Below are 24,919 nucleotides of genomic sequence, written 5' to 3'. Positions count from 1 at the left end.
TGTCCTTTAATTTGTATTTTCATTGTATCATCTTTCAGGGTTTGCTTTTTTTTTTTTTTGACTGGTTAGGTTTTGCCCCTAGTTTCATGTATTTCCATTCTTAATTTAATACATTTTTTTTTTGCTTAAAAAGGATATGACGATCAGATTTGAAAAATATGTTTTGAGCAACATTTTGAGCCGTGTTACATCTAAGGGTGTTCGCGGTCTGGTTTGGGTTGGTTTTGAGACAAAAAGTCAACCGATCTAAAATAAAAGTCACATGTGGTTCAGTTCGGTTTAGTTATTCTAAAAAAATGTGATATGATCCAATCCTAATATATGCGGTTTAATTTGGATCGATTTTTGGATATTCAAAGTGCAACATGTAATTCTTTTATTAATATTACATATACACAGTAAAATAATAGGTTTGATGCAAAATATAACACAAATGTATTTAAAAAATTAACATTACACAATGAAAATGATCGATTATATTTTAAACATATGAAGTAGTAATAATTTAGATTAAAATAATGCAATATATAAGATTAAATACCAACAAGCAATATATTAATGAAATATATAATATTAATAAAATAATAAATAATTATTAGAATTTACTTTTGCATTTTAGTTTAGTTTGATTCGATTTTAAAAAAGTGATATGAAATCCGATTCGATCCTAGCGGTTTTTACTAAACAAAATCCAAACGCATCAAAAAATATTCGATTTTTTTCGTTTTCAGTTTTTTTGGATTGATTTGCAGTTTTATTTTAGATCGGTTTGGATTTTAACTTACATCAACGTAATTAATTCGATCGCCTCCTTTTATATAATGTTTCAGACTAGACTTCAACCCATTTTATTAGCCCAATAACTCATAACCCTTGCCGCTTTGGGCGGGACATAAGACCTTATGTTCGTCTCTAAGCACAGGAGTGTATCACGTCTAATATTGACCATCTGTGTTCTCTAACAACATTTCACATATCTCGCCAAGTTTCATGGGATTAAATTTAAACCATCTGCGTCTAATATTGACCATGCAACACTATACAAGTGTTGCTTCGCGCCACACCCAAGGTACAATCATATTTACGGTTTTCGCACACTTTTCTTCCTTATTTCTCTCACTGACTTGAGCGTTGGAATACTACCCTATTTTTCTGGTTCCTTTCCCCTCCTCGGATAACTACCCGCCATCGCACTGGAGAGCTACTTCCGCAGCATCGAAAATCACTTTTATGGACACTTTTTGTAACGCCCCGTTTTTTAAGCACCAAAAATTGTGTTTGTTTTTTTTTAAACAAAAGAAAAGTGTTAAACCTTTTTAATCACAAGTCATAAAGTTTTATTGACAAAAAAAAAATTAAAGGTTCCTTTTCCAAATGAACGGCATAGTTATATAGAGCTTTGTATGACAACTGAAAAATTTACATACGCAGAGGGAGAATTTCCTTTCAAAAGTACTATCCAAAATTAAAAGAGTACTAAGCTGATCTCTAACTCTATAACAAAAAGTTGGTACTGGACCCACCAATTCTATCAAGCCTAAGACTTTCTACCTACCAACTATGTGAGTATGTTACCCGTAAATGTGACCCGTCCTGACGCCGGGTCGAATCCCCAAGACGTGGTAGTCCAGATATCAGGGAAGCTGAACTTCGTCGTCTCAGATGGAAGCGTCTCGAGATCCCATGGTGTCCTCATAATCTATTTTCACACTAAAAACAAATGTCCTTTTCAAAGTTCATGACTACAACTCATGTGCCTATTAACTTAGCACTTTTGTTTTACACTACTCACATAATTTTACTTTGTTAGTGATTGAAAAATCAAAAGTTCAATATGTCCTTACGTATATATAGGTGGAGGTGAAATAACTTCACAATTAAATAAAAAAAATGAACGGAGTAATTGAAAGAAAAAAGGTGAGATAAGTTTAATATATTATTCTACTTTATTTTTATAACAATAAAACCGTACTAATCAATTTTCTTTTACTAAACAAGAATATATTTGTTTTCTTTTTCATAAATAGTTCTTGTGATGATACTAGATTAGATCATCAAAATAAAAATGAAATAAGATAGTTACAGAATTTTCTCTGAGTTTTGTAGTGAATATGAAGGAAAGTATTTTCATGGTGCTGGTTTGAAGAAAATCAAAGTTTCATAGGTCCATAACCAACTTAGAGTAATTAGAAAATTGTGGGAAAAATAAAAGGAAAATCGCATCAGTAGATTCATTGGGTAGTTAGAAAAGATTAAACTTTTGTTTTTTTTCTCTCTTAAACTTCAAAAAAAAAATGGACAAGAGAACTTGGGTGATTTCCGTTAAAATAAATAAAGCATACAGTGGTAAGTTTGTAAAGGCATACATATATTTTCAATTAAGGTTAAGTGTAGAAATTCAATGTTTGTATCAATTCCAATTTAGAGTTTATTGAAATTCAAAGAACTAAAGGTTTATGAGTTTTCGATATGATTACTCCTTTAAATCAAAATTATCAAAGCTTTGTTTTAGAAATCTCTAGACACAACTATATTCATGATTATTCAAATTTGAGTTCCAAATCACACGGCATGAATCAAAGCAAAACAAGAGAAATGGATTCTTCACCTTTTCTGGTGTATGTGATTCATGAATAATCGAGCATTGCCTTAGTTTGCATAGTTAGGATCATTAGTTCTTCATGAAATTCTGGGGATATAGATCCCTATATGTTAGAGAAGCTTATGTCTAAAATTTAGTTGACAAATTCCAAGTATTTAAAGAGTTAGACTAGTTTGTGTTTATGATTCTTTACACATCTTGTGAGAATAGAAATCAAAATCAAGGAAATGGTAGAGGTTTCATGAGTGATTACCTATCTCAAATGGCTTGAGAAAATTTGTAGAACAGAGAAGAAAAAGAGGATGAGAGAACAACTAGAGAGAAGAGAGAAGAATTGAAGACAATAGAAAGAGAAGGGAGAGAGAGAGCCGTGACAAAAGAAAGAAAAATGAGATGAGAGGGTGAAGTGAGAAATGTTGTTCTCTGTACATTGGTTTGTATATATATATATAACATAGGTGCCTCTAAAAATTCAATAACATAAGTGAAAATAAAAACAAAGAGTTGGACCATGTAATGTGTGTGTACCGTGTAACTTAGTAAGAGGATAAGAATTAGAGTAGATATTTTCCTTAAAGCCAATCTTCATTAACTTTACTATTTACACTTGATTTCTTAATTAATATAAGTTCTACTAATTTCTCTTGACCATAACCACTTAGTTACATCAAAAAAACTCATCATGATTATTCTCACATTCATTTCCATAACATGTCACATAATTTTAAATGTAAATGACCGTGGTCGACGGTGATACATGATACTGATAAAAATGTTTGAAATCACTTTCATCGTAAAATAGCTTTTTATCCGGATATTCTATATGATGTAGCTTGATATAATAATTTTATTACGGTCGGAAAACTATTTTCATCGCATTAATCTATCATACATAATTTTATGAGTCTATACAAAGAATTCCGCACAAAACGGAGTTAGTTTTAAAAATTAAGCGCGATCAAATTTTCGTTTGTCGAAGAGACTGAAAATTAAATTCTCGAGAAATTTTCCAAAATTTTTATCATGAGTCGCTTGTTGGAAAATAGGAGAAGATTATAGTGAGAACTTTGTGAGAAATTTAGAAGGAGAATATTTGAGAGAGGAACAATTTCTATTACTTGAAAGGATACTTCGATTCTTGTTTGCTTGCTTGATTTACAAATGACAAGCTCTCCTCTTTTTATAGGCTCCAAGGGAGAGTTCTAGACACATCCTAGGATAACTTTCTACACACTTCAAGAGAGTGTTCTACACACTTCTCTCATGAGAGTTCTACACTCTTCTCTCAACTGCACTTAATGATATTTCTACCAATCTAGTTCTACATGACTCTAGAACTTTCTATGGGCTACATCACTTATTAGCTAATTGGGCCTAACACTTTATTAGTCCAATGGACCAAATCAAGTTTATTATCCAACATCCCCCCTTAAACTTGATTTCTCATCCCTAGTAAACCTCTCAACTTGATAAAGTCTTCATGCTTGAGTGGCTTGGTGAAGATGTCAGCTACTTGATCTTGAGACTTCATATATTCAACTTGTACGACATCCTTTCTTTCGATGCACTCCCTTATGTAATGGTAGCGAGTATCAATATGCTTGCTACGATCATGGAATACTGGATTCTTTGCAAGATCGATGGATGACTTGTTGTCCACAAAAATCGTGGTCGGCTCCTTCTGTGGCATTCCCAATTCCTTCAATAGATTCCTAAGCCATACTGCATGACAAACACATGATGTAGCTGCTACATATTCTGCCTCACATGTCGAAAGTGCGACAATTGGTTGCTTCTTCGACATCCAAGTGAAAGATGTGTTTCCCATGAAGAACACAAAGCCGGTAGTACTTTTCCGGTCATCGCCATCTCCAGCCCAATCACTGTCACTATAACCCACTAACTTATAGTCCTTATCTGATGAGAACCATAAGCCAAGGTCGGTTGTACCTTTGATATAGCGAAGAATTCTTTTTGCAGCCTTGAGATGGGTAATAGTTGGATTATCCATGTATCGATTGATGATCCCAGTAGCATATAGGATGTCAGGTCTTGTGCATGTCAGATACCTCAAACTCCCAACTAAACTCTTGAAGTTGGTAGCATCCACCTTTTCTGCTCCATCAAACTTTGATAGCTTCAATCCACACTCCACTGGTGTGCTAATTGGTTTACAACGATCCATCTTGAACTTTTTTAGCATCTCCTTTGCATATCTTTGTTGGGAAATGAAGATTCCATCCTCTTTCTGCCTTACCTCTATGCCAAGATAGTATGACATGAGCCCAATATCAGACATCTCGAACTCCTTGATCATAGTTTTCTTGAATTCCTCAAACATATTTGGATTGTTTCCCGTGAGGATCAAGTCATCCACATATATGCACACAACCAAGATATCTCCATTCTTGATCTTGACGTACATGGCATGCTCGTGTGGGCACTTTGTAAAGTTGTTTGCTTTGAAATAGTTATCAATTCGACTGTACCATGCTCTTGGGGCTTGTTTCAAACCATACAATGCTTTATTTAGTTTGAGAACTTTATCTTCTTGTCCTTTCACCTTGTAACCCAAAGGTTGTTCGATGTACACTTCCTCTTCTAGAACTCCATTTAAGAAGGCAGATTTCACGTCCATCTGGTGAATTTTCCACTTCTGTTGAGCTGCTAGGGAGACTATGAGTCTTATGGTCTCCAGACGAGCGACTGGGGCAAACACTTCATCATAATCAATCCCCGTCTTTTGACTGTAGCCTTTTGCGACTAGTCTTGCCTTATATCTTTCAATTTCTCCTATTGAATTCTTCTTTGCTTTGTACACCCATTTGACACCGATGGATTTATGCCCTTTGGGTAGGGATACGAGTTCCCATGTGTTGTTCTTCTTTATGGATCTGATTTCTTCATCCATTGCATCTCTCCATTTCTTATCTTGCGTAGCTTCTTCGAAGTTCATGGGTTCACAATCAGCAAAGAGACAAAATAGTGTGATGTTATCTGTCTCTCTTGTTTCCTCATAGAGATCTTCAAGCCTTCGTTGTGATAGTGGCTCCGTGTTATCATAAAGATCTTGAATACTCCGTGTGCGCGCCGTAATTCTTTCACTACTTGTATCTTCAGCAGTGGGTGATGTTGGTGAACGGGACACTTGTTGAACTTCTTGAGACGTTTCTTCTTCGAATTCGGGAAAGAAACTGTATTCCTTTTTGTGTGCTCCAAAGTCCCATTCTCCTTCTTCATCAAAGACCACATCTCGGCTAATTACAATCTTGTTGTTGTCTGGAATGTATAACTTGTAGCCCTTTGAGCTTTGATCGTAACCAACAAAGATGAACTTCTCACTCTTATCATCAAGCTTTGCTCTTTTCTCATCTGGAATGTGAACATGGGCTACACTCCCGAAGACCCTCAAGTGTGAGATACCTGGCTTTCTTCCACTCCATGCTTCTTGTGGTGTCTTTCCCCACACACTCCTAGTTGGAGATCGATTAGATAGATAGACTGCACACGCCACAGCTTCAGCCCAAAACTCTTTTGGTAGTTTCTTACTTTTGAGCATGCTTCGAGCCATGTCTAGTATTGTCCGATTCTTGCCACACCATTTTGTTGGGGGGATCTTGGAACTGTCAATGGACGTCTGATTCCATTCTCTTCACAAAACTCTTGAAACTCTTTAGAAGTGAATTCTCCTCCTCGGCCAGTCCGCATAGCTATTATCTGTCGACCATTTTCTTTCTCCACAACAGCTTTAAACTTCTTGAAGGTTGTAAAGACTTCTGATTTCTGCTTCAAGAAATAGACCCATGTTTTTCTTGAAAAATCATCAATGAAAAGGAGGAAATAATTGTTTTTACCTAGTGAGAATGGCTTGATTGGTCCACATACGTCAGCATGTATAAGTTCGAGCGGCTTCTTGGCTCTTGAGTTTGACTCCTTTGGAAAACTCATCCGGAATTGCTTCCCAAGTAAACATCCTTCACACAACTGGTCTGGATGGTTAATAGACGGAAGACCTCTCACCATATTTTGTTTTGCCATCAAGCTTAAGCTTCCAAAATTTAAGTGCCCAAATCGGAGATGCCAAAGCCATGAAGCATCATTGTAGCAAGCTTTGAGACACTTTGCAACATCATTTTGGATATTCAAGAAGAACATCCTATTTTTTGACATTGGTACCTTGGTGATGAGATTATTTTTTTCATCTTTGATGGAGAGACTTGAATCTTTCATGCGAATATCATAACCTTTTTCTAACAGTTGCCCCAGACTCAAAATATTGCTCTTCAGATTAGGGACATAGTAGACATTTGAAATAAATTGATGTCTTCCATCTTTCAAGCGAATTAAGATATTACCTTTGCCTTTCACTGGAATCTTAGAATCATCGCCAAATGAGATATTTCCATGCACCGATTCATCAAGCTCCACGAACATGCTCCATTTTCCACACATATGATTGCTTGCACCAGTGTCAAGGCACCATAAATTTTCATGGATGCCTTCATTACTTCCACGTGCTAGCAGCACTGTTTCAAATTTCTCGTCTTTTTCTTCCACGTAGTTGGTCTTCTCCTCTACTGGATTCTTGGAGAATCTACACTCTGAATCGTAGTGCCCAAACTTGTGACAATTGTAGCATTGAGTTTGAGATTTGTCATACCTTGATTTTGGATATCCTCTCCCACGTCCTCTAGTTGAGGTCTCTCCTTTCTCATAACTGCTTCCAAAAAAAAATTGAACCACACGCACCGTAGCCACGTCCAAATTGTCCTCGACTGCGACCTCGTCCTCGACCTCTACCTTGACTTTGTTGGCTCCTCTCATTTCTTTGACCTTCATCTTTCTCTTTTAGTTGCATCTTGAAGAGTTTCTCGGTGATCTCTTTCTTCTTCTTGTGCTTCTCTTCATAAGCTTCCAAAGATCCTTGAAGTTGCTCTATTGTCATAGTCTCTAAATCTTTGGTTTCTTCAATTGTCACAACAATATGCTCAAATTTGGGGTCTAATGATCGGAGTATCTTCTCCATAATTCTCACATCTTCTAACTTTTCACCGTTTCTTTTTAATTGATTTGAGATAGAGATAACTCTAGAAAAATATTCTGAAATAGACTCTGACTCTTTCATATGCAAGGATTCAAACTCGCCTCTTAAAGTTTGGAGACGTACCTTCTTTACCTTGTCTTCTCCTTGGCAAGAGGTTTTAAGCTTCTCCCATGCCTCCTTAGCGGATGTTGCATTTGAGATTTTCTCGAACTCATCTTCATCCAATGCTTGGTAGATGAGGAAGAGAGCTTTTTTGTCTCTCTTTCTTGAATCCTTCAAAGAGTCTCTTTGTGCTTTAGTTAAGGAATCCTCATCTTGTGATTCCGTATAGCCTTTTTCAACAACCTCCCAAACATCGTGTGCTCCAAGAAGAGCCATCATTTTGATGCACCAATTATCATAGGTACTCCCTTTGAGAAGTGGAACTTGGAAGGATGCCGCTCCATTGACCGCCATAACTATGGAATAATTTATTCTCAGAACCTAAGCTCTGATGCCACTTTGTTGGAAAATAGGAGAATATTATAGTGAGAACTTTGTGAGAAATTTAGAAGGAGAATATTTGAGAGAGGAACAATTTCTATTACTTGAAAGGATACTTTGATTCTTGTTTGCTTGCTTGATTTACAAATGACAAGCTCTCCTCTTTTTATAGGCTCCAAGGGAGAGTTCTAGACACATCCTAGGATAACTTTCTACACACTTCAAGAGAGTGTTCTACACACTTCTCTCATGAGAGTTCTACACTCTTCTCTCAACTACACTTAATGATATTTCTACCAATCTAGTTCTACATGACTCTAGAACTTTCTATGGGCTACATCACTTATTAGCTAATTGGGCCTAACACTTGATTAGTCCAATGGACCAAATCAAGTTTATTATCCAACATCGCTATCGCGACAAAAATCACAAAATATTCGAGTAGCGATAAAAATTCATCGTCGAATGTATTATTTATTTTTATTTGATCATAAACTAAAATAAACTAGGCAGCATAATATTATATTATTAACATTTATTTATTTTCAAAAATTACGGGTCTTACACTTTTCACCGATTACTCATCAACCCGGTCCACTCCCACTCTGTATCATATAATAATATAGGATCTATGAAATTTTGTGATTAATTTACACTGCGGCAACCACAACATTCACAATAGCCGAAATCTTATATCAAAGTATAAGATTAAGATTTCTGCAATATTGTGATTAATGATATATTATTTTTAGTTAATTAACTTGCGTTTCTTCTACTCCCCCTCTTGTTAAGCCATAATATTGTGCTTTGTTGGGCTTAGGCGTTCTTATTATAAAAATAAAATAAAATAAAATAAAATAAAATAAAATCTTTGAAATCTACGATAGCAAAACCTATTTAAAACCCTCCCTCCACTTTTTACTTTCGGCTGCCTCCTTCTTCCAGTCGAACACTTCTTTTCGATTTTCTCCCTCGATAGGAACTCTTCTTCTTAGCATCAGGTAAGTTCTTTTGTTGAATCTTTTGTTTGAACTATTTTTGTATTACACTTTTTCATGTGTTGTGGAAATATAATAACACACCAAAATAAAGTTATGATCAATTCTAAAACAAAATTAACCCCCCCGATTGATATTTTCAACAGACAAAAAAGTAATTTTGAAAATTATATCCCAAACAAAGTTTAGGTCACAATAATTATCGGTAACACTAAGTAGCTGTTGCTAAATAGTTTATTGTCTTTCAAATTTTGTTTCAGAATTTTTCAACATAATATAAATATATCCTCATGCATATTTATATCAATTGTTTAGGGTTATTCCATCTAGGGTTTTAGGGCATTGAGCCAAAAACAACAAGAAGAGTTATACTTGCTGCCATGGCTTCTCAACATGAACAACAAGAAGAGTCAAAAACGATTCCCCTGAAAGTGTTAGTGGACAAACAAAGGAACAAAGTTGTTTTTGTGGAAGCAACAAAAGACTTTGTTGATACTATTTTCAGCTTCCTATCTCTTCCACTTGGCACCATTGTCCGCCTTTTAGCCACCACCAACAGCAACAATGATCAACAAAAACAACTCTCAGAATCATCACCATTCCTTGAAAACATCAAAAACCTCTACGAAACCATCCAAGACCTCAATTCAGACGATGTTTGGTACAACTCTTTCTGCAAACATATGTTGTTGCATCCAAGAAATCCATGTGACTTACTGTGCATGAAGTTGTTCTTGAATATTGATGATACTGATACATCAAATAAATTTTTTGTGTGTCATGCTTGTTCCAAGTTTACTACTTTTCGAAACCTTAACTGCACTTGTGGAAAACCCCCTGGCATACAGCCATGGAATTTGGATTCTGAGGGTCAGTTGAATAGGACTAGTGTGGCTGAAACGTTTCTGGTGTCTGATGATTTGAAGATTGTGCCTTGTTCGTATGAGACATACTTGCAGCTGTTGAAGGAATTCGGGTATTCAGACTTGACTCAAATAGAGGAAATCACACACAACATTGGCAAGCAAGAGGTAATTACTTATGCCCTCTCCTTTGTCGTCACATTTTTTTACGTTTTTTATACCCGTCTTAATCATGAAGCTTCACCTTATTGTTTTAACCTGTCCAATCAATTTCAATTCTTAATGTTGTGATTTATTGCTTCATTTTTTTTTAAGAAGAAATTGATCACTTCCTTTCTGATTTATAGATATTGAACCTACTCAAGTATACCTTAACCACTAATGAGCCTCTCACAAATACAATCTTGGGATGTAGCTCCAAGAACAAAGACAACCCACCTAAGCAATCTGCCCCAACAGTTGGAGTAATGCCTTGCACCAATAACAGAAGTAAAATGGATGTTAAGGTAGTGCAAAGTAAATCTCAGAAAAAGATGATCTTTGTAGAAGCCAACGGAGATTTTGTTGACTTCATTTTTAGCTTTCTTACCATGCCATTCGGGTCCATTGTAAAGCTTTTGGGACCTAACTCTTTTGCTAGATGTGTTGGTAATTTGTACAATAGTGTGAAGAACTTGGATCCCGTTTCTGTGTTACTCAATCCTGGTATACCCCTAGAGGTTGGTTTTCCAAACCAACCCTTCAACATTCCTCGTGTAGAACAGCCAGCTTATTATTTTGGCTTAGGAACGCCAAAGCGAAAGAGGGATCAAGACAAGTCCAATTATTATACAAAGGGAGGAGTGATTTCTAAGTTACGTGAATCAATTATAGGTCCGAAATCCTTGATGGCACTAGACCCAAGATCCCCCGACAGGTCAAAAGGTGTTGTAGGATTTGTGAAGAAAAATGGATTATATGCTGTTGGAGATGATCTAAAAGTAAAACCACTTTCTGTTTATTCGCGTCTTTCATATTTGAAAGAGTTAAGTCTTCCTCTTGATGATCTTGAAGTGAAGATGATAAGCATTGGTGAAGCTGAGGTAAGGTTGCTATTATTTTACGACCAAGTTTATAAATTGTTTTCTGTTATTTTAACCTCTTGGATTCCCTTTACTTGTGTTGTAGGCTTTGAGATTCCTTGAAGCATTCTTGACATCAAAATTTACACTGGCTAGTGGACTGGGTTTGGATGTGCATAAAAAAGAATTCACTTCTTCGAAAGTGCCTAAACAAGAATCAAATTTGACATCACAGTAAAAACAAACTATTTGGTTAATTTGGATGTCTTTAAAAGGACCTTTGCTTGTAACTTTTTCGGTTTTTCCATAGTAATTACTTGGTGGATTGCAGTTTAAATTAACTCAAGCCATGAAGTATTTATTTGGATTGTGGTTTTTCTTTATAGTGTTTTGGTTCTTATATACTGGCTGTTACTTTACAGTCTTGTTCTATCTTCATTATCGATAGCCATCTCTGCAAACTTAACCTTTATTTAGGTGATTGATGAAATATTTCATAGAATGTTTCATTGATTTTTTATTTGTTTAGTTTTTTTGTGTATATGGTTGATGATGTTCGTAGACGGAGCCGGCCTTAGGCATAGTATGAGCAAAGAGTTCCTTACATAATACATTATAAACTTTTTTTAGCTCCTTGTTGAGATTTTATTAGCTCTTCATTTCAATGTTTTTTCGCTATTCACTACCAGACAAATGTTTTTAAGGCAACATCTTAAAATAAATCAAATGTACTCAATTGAAACCAAAACAAAACAAAAAGTCGTAGAAGTAGAGAAAAATAGCACATGCGAAGTAGATTGAAATTTTAGATCTTGAAAATAGCAATTGAAATTTTATCATCTCTATCAAGTTCATTGTGATGATACAATATCAGTGTGTTGTTAACAAATATTTTTGGGTGGGCCGCATGATCTTAAATGTGTCTCACTTTGTGTTTCATGATCAAGAATGTGTCTCACATGATCTTAGATTTTCAAATTTAATTCTACAATATTTTCAATCAATCCAAGATGACATTAATATATTAATATACTTTATTTTTTTGGATCCTATAAGGGAAAGATTAAATTGATTTCACAAGTAGGCCCATTTTAAAATAAAATATCATTTTTTTGTACAAAAATATAATTTCTTCGATAATAAATATCACCAATATTTTTATAATTAGTGAGACACATTATTAGAAACAAAGGGTCTAAAAGACTATCAACAATTTCTTGCACATTATTAGGAACAAGAGGACCACTTTTTTGTATAAAAAGGGTGTATAAAGAAAGCTATAATTAATATGCGAGTATATAGCAAATCTAACCAAAAAGGGCCAAAACAATAACAGAATTCAGTCTGCCCATCATCTTGACAATACATTAGTCAATGTTTGGGGCCTCTTGATGAATTTTGCTAAATATACCTCTTATAAACCGTGTCTCACTATATACATTCCTCCCATATAAAAAAAAAATTTGGGCCCCCTACCGGCATGGGCCCTAGGTCGTCGCACCCGCCGGCCTATGTCTATTGACAACATTGTTTGTAGGCTTAAGCATTCTCAGACGACCCAACACAACTCCATCACATAGAGAATGTTAAGCTAATCCTCCCCCTAAACGGGATCGATGTATGAATCTCATTCAGAACAACGATGAGGCACACACGTCACATGTGGTTGAACTTACACCTGATAGGTATGAGGAACATCAGAACAATATTTTGCCACGGCTGCCATCACCATCACCACACCATCATGGGCTTTCACAAACATTGACACCGGATAACAATCTTATGAGATTTGGTAGTGGTCCATCTGATTATTCTTTATTGCCTAAGTTCTCTCATCTCATTGCAATATAGATATGGATGGGAGAAGTATTTATGTTTTTTTTTTTTATAATTCAACTGTTTTTAAGATTGATATTTATTCAATTGTCTTTGTTTTATTAGAAACATGAGTAACCACTCTGACACATAACCATTGCAAGATGATAATTAAATTGCCACATCAAGCACTACATTTAGATTAGTTTTGGAACCCTGTTAGGGCTTCCAGTCTTCAACCTCTTCTCGTGACACCATTTAGCAATGTTAATTGAAGTCTATGTAGGGCTCTAACTCAACGATGGCATAAGGAGACCATCAATTTCCAGTTACCAGTTAGTAAGATGATCATAATGTTGGATGATGTGTCATGTATTCTTCATATCCCGATTCATGGTAGGTTGGTCAACCATCAGGAAAAAACCTCTCAAGAACACAATAATATTCTTCTATCTGATTTGTATAGTTTGGACCTTGATTATGTTGTTGTTGTGTGCAGTATTATGAAGGGTGCTCACATCTCATTTGGATGGATGAAGAAAATATTTTCAAAACATCACACCAAAGTAATTAATTTTGCTTGGCGTAGAAGGGAGAGATGTAGACAGAGATGAGCATTTGGCATATTCCATACGTGCTCAAATCCTTTATCTCATTAGATGCACAATCTTCAAAGACAAGAGCTACAAGGATATATAGGCGGTGTTTCTGAGTCCCTACAAGACCTCGATACAGTTGGTGAGTAACCCTGGAGTGGTATGGATCTAACATTTCCATATCATTATTTTTCTAAGGCTACTACTCCACAAATATCGTCGATGGGTGGATATTGTATCCTATTGTAGGTAAATATTTGAACTTGAATATGTATTCTTAATTTAACAGGTATTTGTGTTTGTATTATGGGTTTCTATTTGTGCTTATTTTTCAGGTTTGGGCTATGGAGAATTTTGTTGGAATATATCCATATATTATCAATCTAAGCTATTCTATCAACATGCCATGTGCTTCGCATTGGCAAATGCCACAAGCTAGCGAACAACTACATCATCTTCCTTGATAGTCTGGAGGTAATATGACGATCATCGTCAAACACTTATATTTGATCATTTATGGTTAAGTATTCAGGACAGATAAAGTGTGGTTAAGGGAAGATTTATCGCCACTTGCCATGGTGGGTGATGAGGCAATACAAGCATGTTCATACCATTTTGAGGCATCATTCAGAGTAAGCTGCTACAACTGTCTTTGAGGTTGATTAGATTTTCCAGTATTTTTCTCTACACTTTATAACTGAGACTAATCGGGATCTGGAGGCATAGTCACCCTAACTATTTGTACAATGTTACATGTCCTGGTTATATAGAGCATCACATATGAAGGTATTGCCCCCAGTAGAAAGAGAGCTACTTATGTGGCATATCTGGAGGTTCTGATTGAAATGGAACATGACAGAGATACTCTGGATACATTGTAGTGAAATGGTATATGATACGGAGACCTATGTTGTTGTCTTCAGTAGATTGCAGGTGAAACACTCTCAGCCACTCAATACCAAGTTTCAAGAAGGAGAAGGACCTTTCGATGATTTTTGCTACATTTTGTTTTTATTTTTGTTTCGTGAAAATATATCGAGCTGAACAATAGTTAATTACTATTGCGGACATTTTTTTTTTAGGTTTAAGGTGTATATCAGCAAATACTATGTATCTAAATAGCAATTTTAATTTTTGATGAGTAGTGCCTACCCATCTCCATCAGAACCGCACTATTTATAACAAAAAGTGCTTTTCTGACTTTGGTGCATTTAAGTGCAGTTCATGGAAGAGAATTAATTATGATTTTAACTCTATATGTATTTTTAGAATGGATTGCTACCTATGACTAGATCTCGAATAAATGGAAATTTTATTGATAAGACCTTTACCATTGTAGCCAATATCTTATTACGAATAATTCCGACAACTTCTGGAGAAAAAGAGGCATTCACTTATTACAGAGATGGTGCGATTTGATTTTTTTTTTTTTACCGATCTCAGTCTAGAGAAAGAAAAAAAATTTGAAAAAAAAAACCTACGCTTGCTGAAGGTGAAGTTTGGAAATAAAACTGTCTACGAAATACCAGCTCAAAATTTAATTTCTAGGTCGACGTTGTGATGTTTTGGTTTCTTGAGTTATTGGTACATTAAAAATTCATATTTTATCCGTCCGTTGTCGGAAAATTCTAATTTTTTGTGGGAAAAGTCTTTTTTATGTGCTTAACATGTGTGCAAAAAATAATGAAAAATTCAACCTCTATATAACTTTTCCGGATGCACAGTTGGAAAAATATTGCGATTTTACGCGTTTCGGTAAAAAATTCAAAATAAATTGAGGATTAGTCGAAATACTACGTAAATTTGCAGATTCTCTATATGTATTTTTATAGAGGTGTCTGCAAAAAAAGCTCAAAATTCAATTTCTAGGTTGGTGTTTTGGTGTCTTGAGTTTTAGGAGCGTTAAAAATTCATATTTAATTCGTCTCTTATCGAAAAATTCAATTTTTTTGTGGGAGATGTCTTTTTTATGTCCCAAATATGAGTGCAAAAAATCGTGAAAAAGTTCAACCTCTAGGTCACATTTCCGTACTCGCCCTTGGAAAAAAATTACGATTTTGCACGGTTCGGTCGAAAAATCAAAATAAATCGAGACTTAGTCTGAATACTTCGAAACTTTACAGACACCTCTATAAAAATACATATAGAGGATGTGCAAAGTTCGGTAGCATTTCGAATAAGTCTCGATTTTTTTGACTGAAACGCAAAATCACAATTGATGAACCGAACTTAAGTGCAAATGAGCCAGCGCTAGTTAACTGCAGCTGAGAGCTAGCCATCGGTAGTTAACTGCTGCCGGATTTGCCAACGGCAGTTAACTACCGCTGGGAGTAAATTCCTAACTTCAAGGTGTTATCTGGATGTTGTTATTGAAGTCAAAAAAACAATTTTTATTTATAACTTTGAGTATCACTATTGATTTGCGTCTTTACTCTCACGCCCACACTCAATCAACATTGATCTCGCACGAACTCTTTTCCTTTCTTCGCCGATGACGAAATCCTCTTCGTAGAATCATCAGGTACTCTCGCTTTTGCATTTTCTATTTCGTTTATTAATAATATCTATTTTCTATTTATTGAAATACACCTTTTTACTTGTGTCGTCGAAAGTTGAATACTGGAAACTAGTTATCACAATTTTCAAAAGCTTTTTTCACCTTATTTTCATAACTTCTTTGATATATTGCTATAGAAATAGCTTATGCAAGATCCATAAGTGCTTATCATAATAAATGCCCTAAGTGCTATAAGCTGCAAATAAGTGGTTTATCCAAACATGACCTAAGTAGCTTGCTGCAAATAAGCTACTGTATTTCAACATTTGTCCCACAAATTTTCAATAAAAGTAATATCCGATATATAGTTTATGTTACAAAAATTAATTTCCAAATCATTAAGATGAAATGAAAAAGTTGATGATGGTTAAACATGGTTGTTAAAGGGTGTGTTTTTTAGGGAATGTTTGGTGGATTGAGGGTTTTGGAAGGTTATTTTAAGGGATAATTTTGGAGGGTTTTTTTAGGGGAGAATTTTGGAGAACTAACTAACTCTATATTTTGGTATATATTTGAGATTTTGAAAACTGCCATGACCAATTTGTTGACAACTGCCATGACCAATTTGCGAAGGCTAGCAGCATTGACAGCTTAAAATTGGCTTTTCGCTGTGGTCCAAAATCCGCAATGAATAACTAATCCAGATTGTTTGTATTTCAACAGTTGTCACAAACAATTTTAACATAATTTAAATATTTCCCCATACATATTTATATCCATTGTTTGTAATTATTCCTTTTGGTGGTTATTTCACCATACATATTTATCCATTTTTTGTTGTTATTCTGGTTAGGGCATTGAACAGCGACTCGTTGTTGAAGATAGTGGGAGCCAAAAACAACAAGAAGAGTTCAACAACTTTCTGCCATGACTTCTCAACCAAAACAACAACATTCAAAAACGATTTCCCTCAAAATCTTAGTGGACAAACAAAGCAACAAAGTGGTGTTCGCAGAAGCAAACAAGGATTTCGTTGACACTCTCTTCAGCTTCCTATCTCTTCCACTTGCAACCATTGCTCGCCTTTTAGCCACCATCAACAACAGCAATGATCAACAAAAACAACTCTCAGAATCAACACCATTCCTTGAAAACATCAAAAGCCTCTACCAAACTGTCGAAAACCTTAACTCAGACGATGATGTTTGGAACACCCCTTTCTGCAAACAAATGTTGCTGCATCCCAAGAATCCATGTGAATCACTGTGCATGAAGCTGTTCTTGAATATTGACGACACTGAACCATCAAATAAGTTTTTTGTTTGTGATTCTTGTAACAAGTTCACTACTTTTCAAAACCTTCATTGCGCTTGTGGGAAACCAACAAACGGAGAGGCCCGAAATTTGGATTATGAGGGTCACAAACCAGATGCATCAATGTTTCTGGTATCTGATGACTTGAAGATTGTGCGATTTTCCTCTGTGACTTACTTTAAGCTGTTGATGGAGTTGGGGTATTCAGACTTGACTCAACTGGAGGAAGTCACACACAACATTGGCAAGCAGGAGGTAATGGTATTGTGTGGTTTTTTGTTTGATATGTATCTATCTCACAATTCCCATACCCTCTCATTACATTGTTCTTTATTTACTTGCATAGGATCTTAGACCAATCTTAATCATTAACCTCACCACGTGATTTTAATTTTTGGTTTCGCTGCCTTAATTTATTGTGGTAAAATATAGATAAATGCTGCCACAACTTCCGTTATGATGTAGTTTGGCGACCTGAAAATTTATTATGCTGTGGCTGCAATTGTGGCACGTTTTACCCTTTAGGAAACATAGTACTACTAGGATTTGACGTTGCGTATCAGTTGGTGTTAGGAACCCCAAAATTCAATAGATCTTAAATTTCGAATTTGAAACACAAGGAGTTTGTGCCAAATTTAATATTCACAATCTTAGGATTTAATATTTGACAAGCAAAAGAAAATATAATAAAAAAAGAGTACGAGTACTTCAACCTAAATGAAACACAAGGAGTTTGTGCCAAATTTAATATTCACAATCTTAGGATTTAATATTTGACAAGCAAATGAGAATCTAATAAAAAAAGAGTACGAGTACTTCAACCTAAAAAAAGAAGACATACTAAGAGAAGAAAAGTGCAGTTAGAGAAGTTATTAGTTAGAGGAGGATAATTTACTTTTTTTGTAACAGAATAATATTTTCCCTTAAGACATGTTAGAAGAAATAGCACACATGTTGTACATTTTACGAGCTTTCACATGAATGGAAAGAACTTGAAATCTTTGGAGGATTAATCACTTCTATTCTCATTATTTCACGTAGTAAAATTTCTCTTCTTCCATCTATATTTCTTTCAATCAATTTTTCAATCCTGGGCTAACTCTTAATGTTGTGATTTATTACTGCCAAAAGCAATTGATAATTTCCTTTTTGATGTATAGATATTGAACCTACTCAAGTACTCCTTAACCTCTAATGAGCCTCTCACAAATACAGTTTTGGCATGTAGTTCCATAAATAAAGACAACCCACCTAAGCAATCTGCACCAACGGTTAGAGTATTGCCTTGCACCAATAACAGAAGTAAGATGGATGTTAAGATTGTGCAGAGTAAATCTCTGAAAAAAATGATATTCGCAGAAGCCAACGGAGATTTTGTTGACTTCATTTTTAGCTTCCTTACCATGCCATTAGGTTCCATTGTAAACCCTTTGGGACCTAATTCTCTTGCTAGATGTGTTGGTAACTTGTACAAGAGTGTGGAGAACTTGGACCCCAAGTCTGTGTTACTAAATCCTGGTATAGCACCACAGTTTTGTTGTCCAAACCAACCCCTCAACATTCCTTATGTAAAACACCCTACTTATTATTATGCTAGAAGAATACCAAAGCGAAAGAGAGATCCAAACACTTTTCATATAATAGAAGAATATATTGAGGAAAGAGTGATTTCCAAGACACGTCGATCAGATTATTATTCAATAATCTTGAATGCACTCGATCCCCCCCACAGGTCAGAAGAAGGTGTTGTGGGATTTGTGAAGAGAGAAAGATTATATGGTGTAGGAGATGATCTGAAAGTAAAACAACTTTCAGATTATTTGCGTCTTTCATATTTGAAAGAGTTAAGCCTTCCTCTTGATGATCTTGAAGTGAAGGAGATAAGCATTGGTGAAGCTGAGGTAAGGTCGTTATTCATTATCACTGAATTTATAATTATTTTCTTTTTATTAACCTCTTCGATTCCTCTTGACTTGTGAACCAGGCTTTGAACTTCCTTCGAGCATTCTTGAGATCAAAATTTTCCCTGACTAGTGGACCGGGAGACCTTTTGAAAGTGCCTAAACAAGAACAAAATTTTACTAACTAGTTGGTTGATTTGGAGATGTTCTAAAGGAGCTTGGTTTGAACATTTGCTAGAAGATCTTGGACTTTGGTTTTACCTAGTTGACGGTAGTTTTTCTATGTAACTCAAGTCATGAAATACTTAATTGGATTGTGGTTTTTCTATTTTAGTTTGCTGGTTCTTATATACTGATTCTGTTACAGTCTGATCTGCAAGTTGTATCTTGTTCTATATATCATCTAATTACAAATTAATCTTGACAAGCCTTATTGATGGATAGTTAGTTAGTAGTAGAACAATGTTCTCCTAGGCTTTGACTGTCTTGCTTTTCTTTGTTTAGATGCACTATTATTTTCCTTTGTAACATCGTTTAAATTTCCCTCTCAGGCAAAAATATACAACTAATTGTTGGGAACATCAAAGAATTCTTAAATTTCTTCTAAACCAATGTTGTTGAAATTCATTCAGCTAGTTTTCACATACAATGCTTTGATCTTTACGAAGAATACACAACAAGAAAGGCAATATTATCCGAAAACTGTAAGTTGCCCCTTTGGCACAAATCACGTGTGGTTGTTGGTGTTGAAATCAACGGGTAAAATATGTTTTGTGCGTTTGTTCTCTAAACCCTTCGTAAAGTTAAGCATTATCCAAAAAAAATCAAGGTCATTGATTAGAATATCACCAATTATGCAAAGAAAGCTTGTTTTTACATGATCTTTATTCCTCTTGTTTTTCACATAATCTGTTGCTATTATATCATTGAAAACATGATATAATGTGAAGCTGTTTGTTCTTCACTGCACCTTTTCTCATAACAAAATCCGAACTTTTCATTGATCGAGTTTTGAAATACCACTGCCGTGAAATTGAAGATAATGCAAACTCTTGGCTTCCTTTAAAGTTTACAGATCCTAAAGTTTCATTGTAAATACTGCTTCCTCATCTTATGTAAATATTATTAACAGTGCATTATTTTTGTTGCTGTTGTAATAGTTATGGAAGTCAAAACATGAAGAATCTTTAGCAGTAAATACTGAAAGTCCAAACATGAAGAATCATTCAAAGTTCCATTTTATTTTTCTTTTCATGGAGAATCCTTAATTGAAAATGAAGCTATCAAGCGCGTTTTGAGGTCTATGCGGAAGAAACATTTGAATGAAGAAGGAGCTCATGTTGCTGATTTTGTTGCTCTTTCTAGGCCTATTATTTCCCAGGTCCCTTTAATTTTCATTGTTTTAGCCATTTTGGGGTTCTTTGAAATTGACCAGAATTGTTTTTATAGTAGCTTTGAATTAAATGAGTTCGTTGCTGCAATTCCTAATTTGTTTCTAGAAATATCATTGAATCCTTCATTGCTATCATTCAAAGTTTCATAAAACAAGTTGATACATAATTCACCTAATACACCGTTATCATCAAATCAGAAAATATAGTATTAAGGGTATATGTAAACCTTCAACCGGTCATAATTTCCTCCGTAGTCACCATAAGTTGTAATCCCGTAAACGTCGCCATATTAAACTAAAACCAACGCTTGATATCACAGAGAACACAATTCCTTTAACGTAGAAAGCCATATCAAAGCCTAAGGAAAAAAAAATCCAAAACAACACAACGATGAAATTAGATTTATCCATGACGAAATTATATTTAACCAGAGCCAATGATCGTGAATGAAGTATCACAAAACTCGCATGACAACCAAGCTGAGAGATGTATATCAGAATCATCTATATTATTAAACACCTCATCTTGACAAGCACAGATGCATCGCGAAATCATACATTCTAAGAATTCACAATCTGAGTAGAGAGATCGCCAAATTAAAGGCTAGTTATGTCGTTCATAGTAGATTAGTACAAATCAGCAAAGACACTAATCTCCAAATTATACACTTCAGACGGTGACTTAAGAAGGTGCAGTGTGACTTAGAAAGAAGGAAGCTTTGGCGGTACACCAAACCCATGTTTAGAAAAGTTATACTACGACAAACAGGTTGTAAAGAAAGAAAGAATGGTATCAGCATTACAAAGAAAACAAGAGAAAGATAAAACTGTATGGAAGTGTGTTTATAGATTACCTTTCCAGCAAAACCAAAGAAAAAAAATAACAAATCTAGAAATATCTGTTATTAGAATCGATAAAGAAATACTAAAAATAATTTACTAGAGATCACCAAATCAAAATTCAAGGTCGAGGCTCTATGCTCTGCAGAAATTATTTCGCTAAACAACGGTGCAGAAAAGTATATATTCACAATTCAATTCATATATTATGAACAAAGCCAGAAAATAAAAGTATTCAAGAACAAATCTTTGACGAATATTGATTTATCTGGACTTTCTAATCCATTGTATCTAGGGTCAATAACCGTTTTAGATAATCAAACTTTTACTCGCTGCAAAACAGACATATATCTTGATTATCCAAGTAAGTACAGAATCGTCAATACTGAAGCTCTCTTAATAATTAAATTCGTAATCTGAACATAATAATCAACATTGCAACGTACATTCAAGGAAAAACAAGTCCTTGATAATAGCCGCCGCAACTTTCACAGTGCATATCCCCTTGTTTCACACACAGCGAACTCACAAAGGAATCAAGAAAGCTGGATCCTAGAAAGAAAAAAACCAAAGAAACATGAAGAATTCAAATTCAGAGTAAAGTTTTGTGTCATTGATAAGAAACAAGCACAACAGGCCTCTAGCACGGAAGGTCCTTCTAATGCAGTTGTAGTTACGAAACATCACCAGTAGTTCAATGTAACCCCAGGGCTGGCTCGTCGGACCATTGAAACTTTTTTGGTAACTATGTAAAGATTATCTACATTGGTTGGAAGAGACTTTCCGATGGTTGGATCAAACTAAACTGTGATGGCGCTTGTAAAGGGAGTATATAGATTTTAGATTGTGGAGGGCTCATTTGTTACTCAGACAAACAATGGATCAAAGGCTACACAAAAAATATTTGTTCGTGCGATGCACTGCAGAGATTGGTATATACCTTGGCTTGGATATGCATCAAAAAGATGAGATCTCATAGTTTATTGTGAAGAGTAACTACAAAATCCTTATAGATATGATTACAAATACTTGTCATTTTAGCGGAGTTGTCCCCACTTTGGTGAGAAGGATTCACAATATTTTGGCTTTGGATTGGCAAGTCCAAGATCGTCATAACCCGTGGATGGGGAACAAAAGTTTAAGTTCTTTCTATTTTTCTTGTTCTGGACCAGGTCAATGCTCAGTCCTCTCAACCATGAGTCGACCATTGCGGTAAAGGTCCAATAAGGCATCCACATGCTACGACTCACATGCACTTGGGAAGAGTCGCGTCACATAGGATCACACATTTAGAGCACCTTTGAACCGTCCTTCTAGTCCAACGATCGTTTGGTCATCTTACCATAAGGAAACATCGACATATTTACTTACAAAAGCCTATAAATAAGGTGTAGCTCACTAAAATCAAGTAAGTTCTCTCATTCCATGAATTCACCTAAAAGCTCATTCAAATCTCATTTACTTGGGCATTAGAGTGTCTTTGCAAGTGCCACCTCTCCTCCTCCCCTCAACCGCAACAAACAAGTTTCAACCACCGTAAGCAACCGTGAAGATTGTCTAGCACCACCTCCGACCAAAACCTTGACTCTGACCAAATTAGTAGTTTTTTCCAATCATCTACTCCGATCGTTACAGCCGCTGGGAGAAAGGCAGGAAACAATATGCAAGAAACAGAAACAAATGTGTGTTTTGGGTTTTTCAATTTCAATGTGCTCATTATCTTGTTTTTGACGACACTCCAAACATGGACGAGACATGGAGTATGATCTAATGATAATTTGTGAAATTCAAAGACGAAACATGGACGAAATTGAATGAAAAACATTAGAATGGGAGGAGAATATGCTAGGAGGACGCAGTCTGAGAATGAGTGGAAAAACTAACAAAATGACATTGAATATGTAAAAAGGGCAACCGCATAGATCATACGAAAAAAAACAAATTAAATTAGTATGTGTCCTCATGAGCATAACTCAGTTGGTATGGACAATGCATAATATAAGCAAGGTCCGCGGTTCAAACCCGGCTACCACAAAAAAAAAAAAAAAATTGTATGTAAAGGAAAAATGGAAGCTGTAAGAGTTTGAGGGTGAAATTGGAATGAAATGTTTAAAATCATCATTCGTAATTTTCAATCGTTAGCACAATAAAAAGAGTGGAAAGAGTGGAGAGACAGACACAAAATCTCTGTTTGGCAAGGCCTTGAAACTAGTTTATTGCGGATAGCTTATAAGCTCGTCTCACAAAAAAAAAGTCCTGTTTGATAACCGTCTTTTTATAACGAGCTTATAGCTTATTTTTAGACTTTATTTCAAGTAGCATTTGAGCTTATAGCTTATAGCTTATCAAAATTTATTTCATTTTTACCCTTATTATTTTATGTAAAATCCATTTTTACCCTTTATAATTTATTATAATTTAACTGATAGATATAATTACGACATAAATATACAATGTGTTGTAATAATAGTTATAATTACGTTGTTACTGTTGAAGTCTCAGTGCAATTACAATATACTTTTAGTGCAATATTAGGTGTTTTTTTTTTCATAAATAAAAATGACCATTGTCTTCCGTTTAAATAATTGTTTTTCATGAATTAAGTTATAATTTTTTCATAAAAAGGGCACTTTTTTTTTTTGGTGACGTTTAAATTCTTTTGTCAGGTCTGAATTGTTTTTATGAAGGGTGTTAGGCCTAAATTGTTTCTCATATATTATTTCACGTCTACATTTTTTTTAAGTCTAAATCATTTAAATCACTAGTTAAAATGATCACATTTTTTGTCCTGTAAATGTAGCGCTCAGTTGGTAGTTACGAGGGACATTATGTGCAGAGGTCGGGTTCGAACCCCAGATTCCTCATTTCTCCACACATAATATGTTTGAATCTAGCCGCTAAACTACCTGAGAAAAGTTTGAATCTAGCCGCTAAACTACCTGAGAAAAAAATCACTTTTTTTAATACTTTTTCTTCGCTTAAATTCACTAAACTCTATTTTATTGCCAAACTTTTTTTTTTAACGTCCAAATCTTTTACTCTTTATACTTTTTTTTTTTTTGGAGATACTCTTTATATTTTTCTAATAATAATGCATAAAAAATATATTAAATTAATAAATTATAAACACTTAAATATTAATGAATATAAATTTTATTATGAAATAATAATGTCTTTTTATGTCATTTTATATTTATAACTTAGTTGAACCGTTAATTTTACCGAACACTTTAACTAGCTTATTAACTATAAGTCATCAGCTATCCATTATAAGTTATCAGTAATCAGTCATCAGCTATAAACATTCATCTATCCGCTACCAAACAGAGTCGAAGTGACTATCCGGTCATTCGTGAGGTATAATACTGATTAGAAGTACATAAATAACCCTAGGGGTGTAAGTGGTTAAGACAAAAACCGATGAAACTGAAAATTCAAACCGAACAATTATCCGGCCTTGTTTGGTTCGGTTCAAAACCAAACCGAACCAACCTAAACCGATTTAGTTAGGT

At 34.9% G+C, this 24,919-nt stretch overlaps 2 protein-coding genes across 2 annotated transcripts; both read left to right on the top strand.

Moving 5' to 3' along the window:
• The first annotated feature begins 9,507 nt into the window (after positions 1–9,507).
• LOC146926471 (uncharacterized) lies at positions 9,508–11,328 on the top strand. The gene is made up of 3 exons (XM_085708085.1): positions 9,508–10,158; positions 10,338–11,072; positions 11,158–11,328. Exons 1-3 carry the CDS (start codon positions 9,508–9,510, stop codon positions 11,287–11,289), a joined length of 1,518 nt encoding a protein of 505 aa, XP_085564211.1. The 3' UTR covers positions 11,290–11,328.
• A 4,547-nt stretch (positions 11,329–15,875) lies between these two features.
• Positions 15,876–19,572, top strand: LOC146926470 (uncharacterized). The gene is made up of 4 exons (XM_085708086.1): positions 15,876–15,983; positions 16,813–17,528; positions 18,434–19,174; positions 19,258–19,572. Exons 2-4 carry the CDS (start codon positions 16,887–16,889, stop codon positions 19,360–19,362), a joined length of 1,488 nt encoding a protein of 495 aa, XP_085564212.1. The 5' UTR covers positions 15,876–15,983; positions 16,813–16,886; the 3' UTR covers positions 19,363–19,572.
• The last annotated feature ends 5,347 nt before the right edge of the window (positions 19,573–24,919 follow it).

The sequence above is a fragment of the Medicago sativa genome, chromosome 4 (genome assembly GCF_051527215.1).
Source record: "Medicago sativa cultivar Bolivia chromosome 4, Bolivia_mono, whole genome shotgun sequence".
Classification (NCBI taxonomy): Eukaryota; Viridiplantae; Streptophyta; class Magnoliopsida; order Fabales; family Fabaceae; genus Medicago; species Medicago sativa.
Note: the sequence above shows the minus strand (reverse complement) of the source record. Positions and strands in the feature narration are given on the sequence as shown.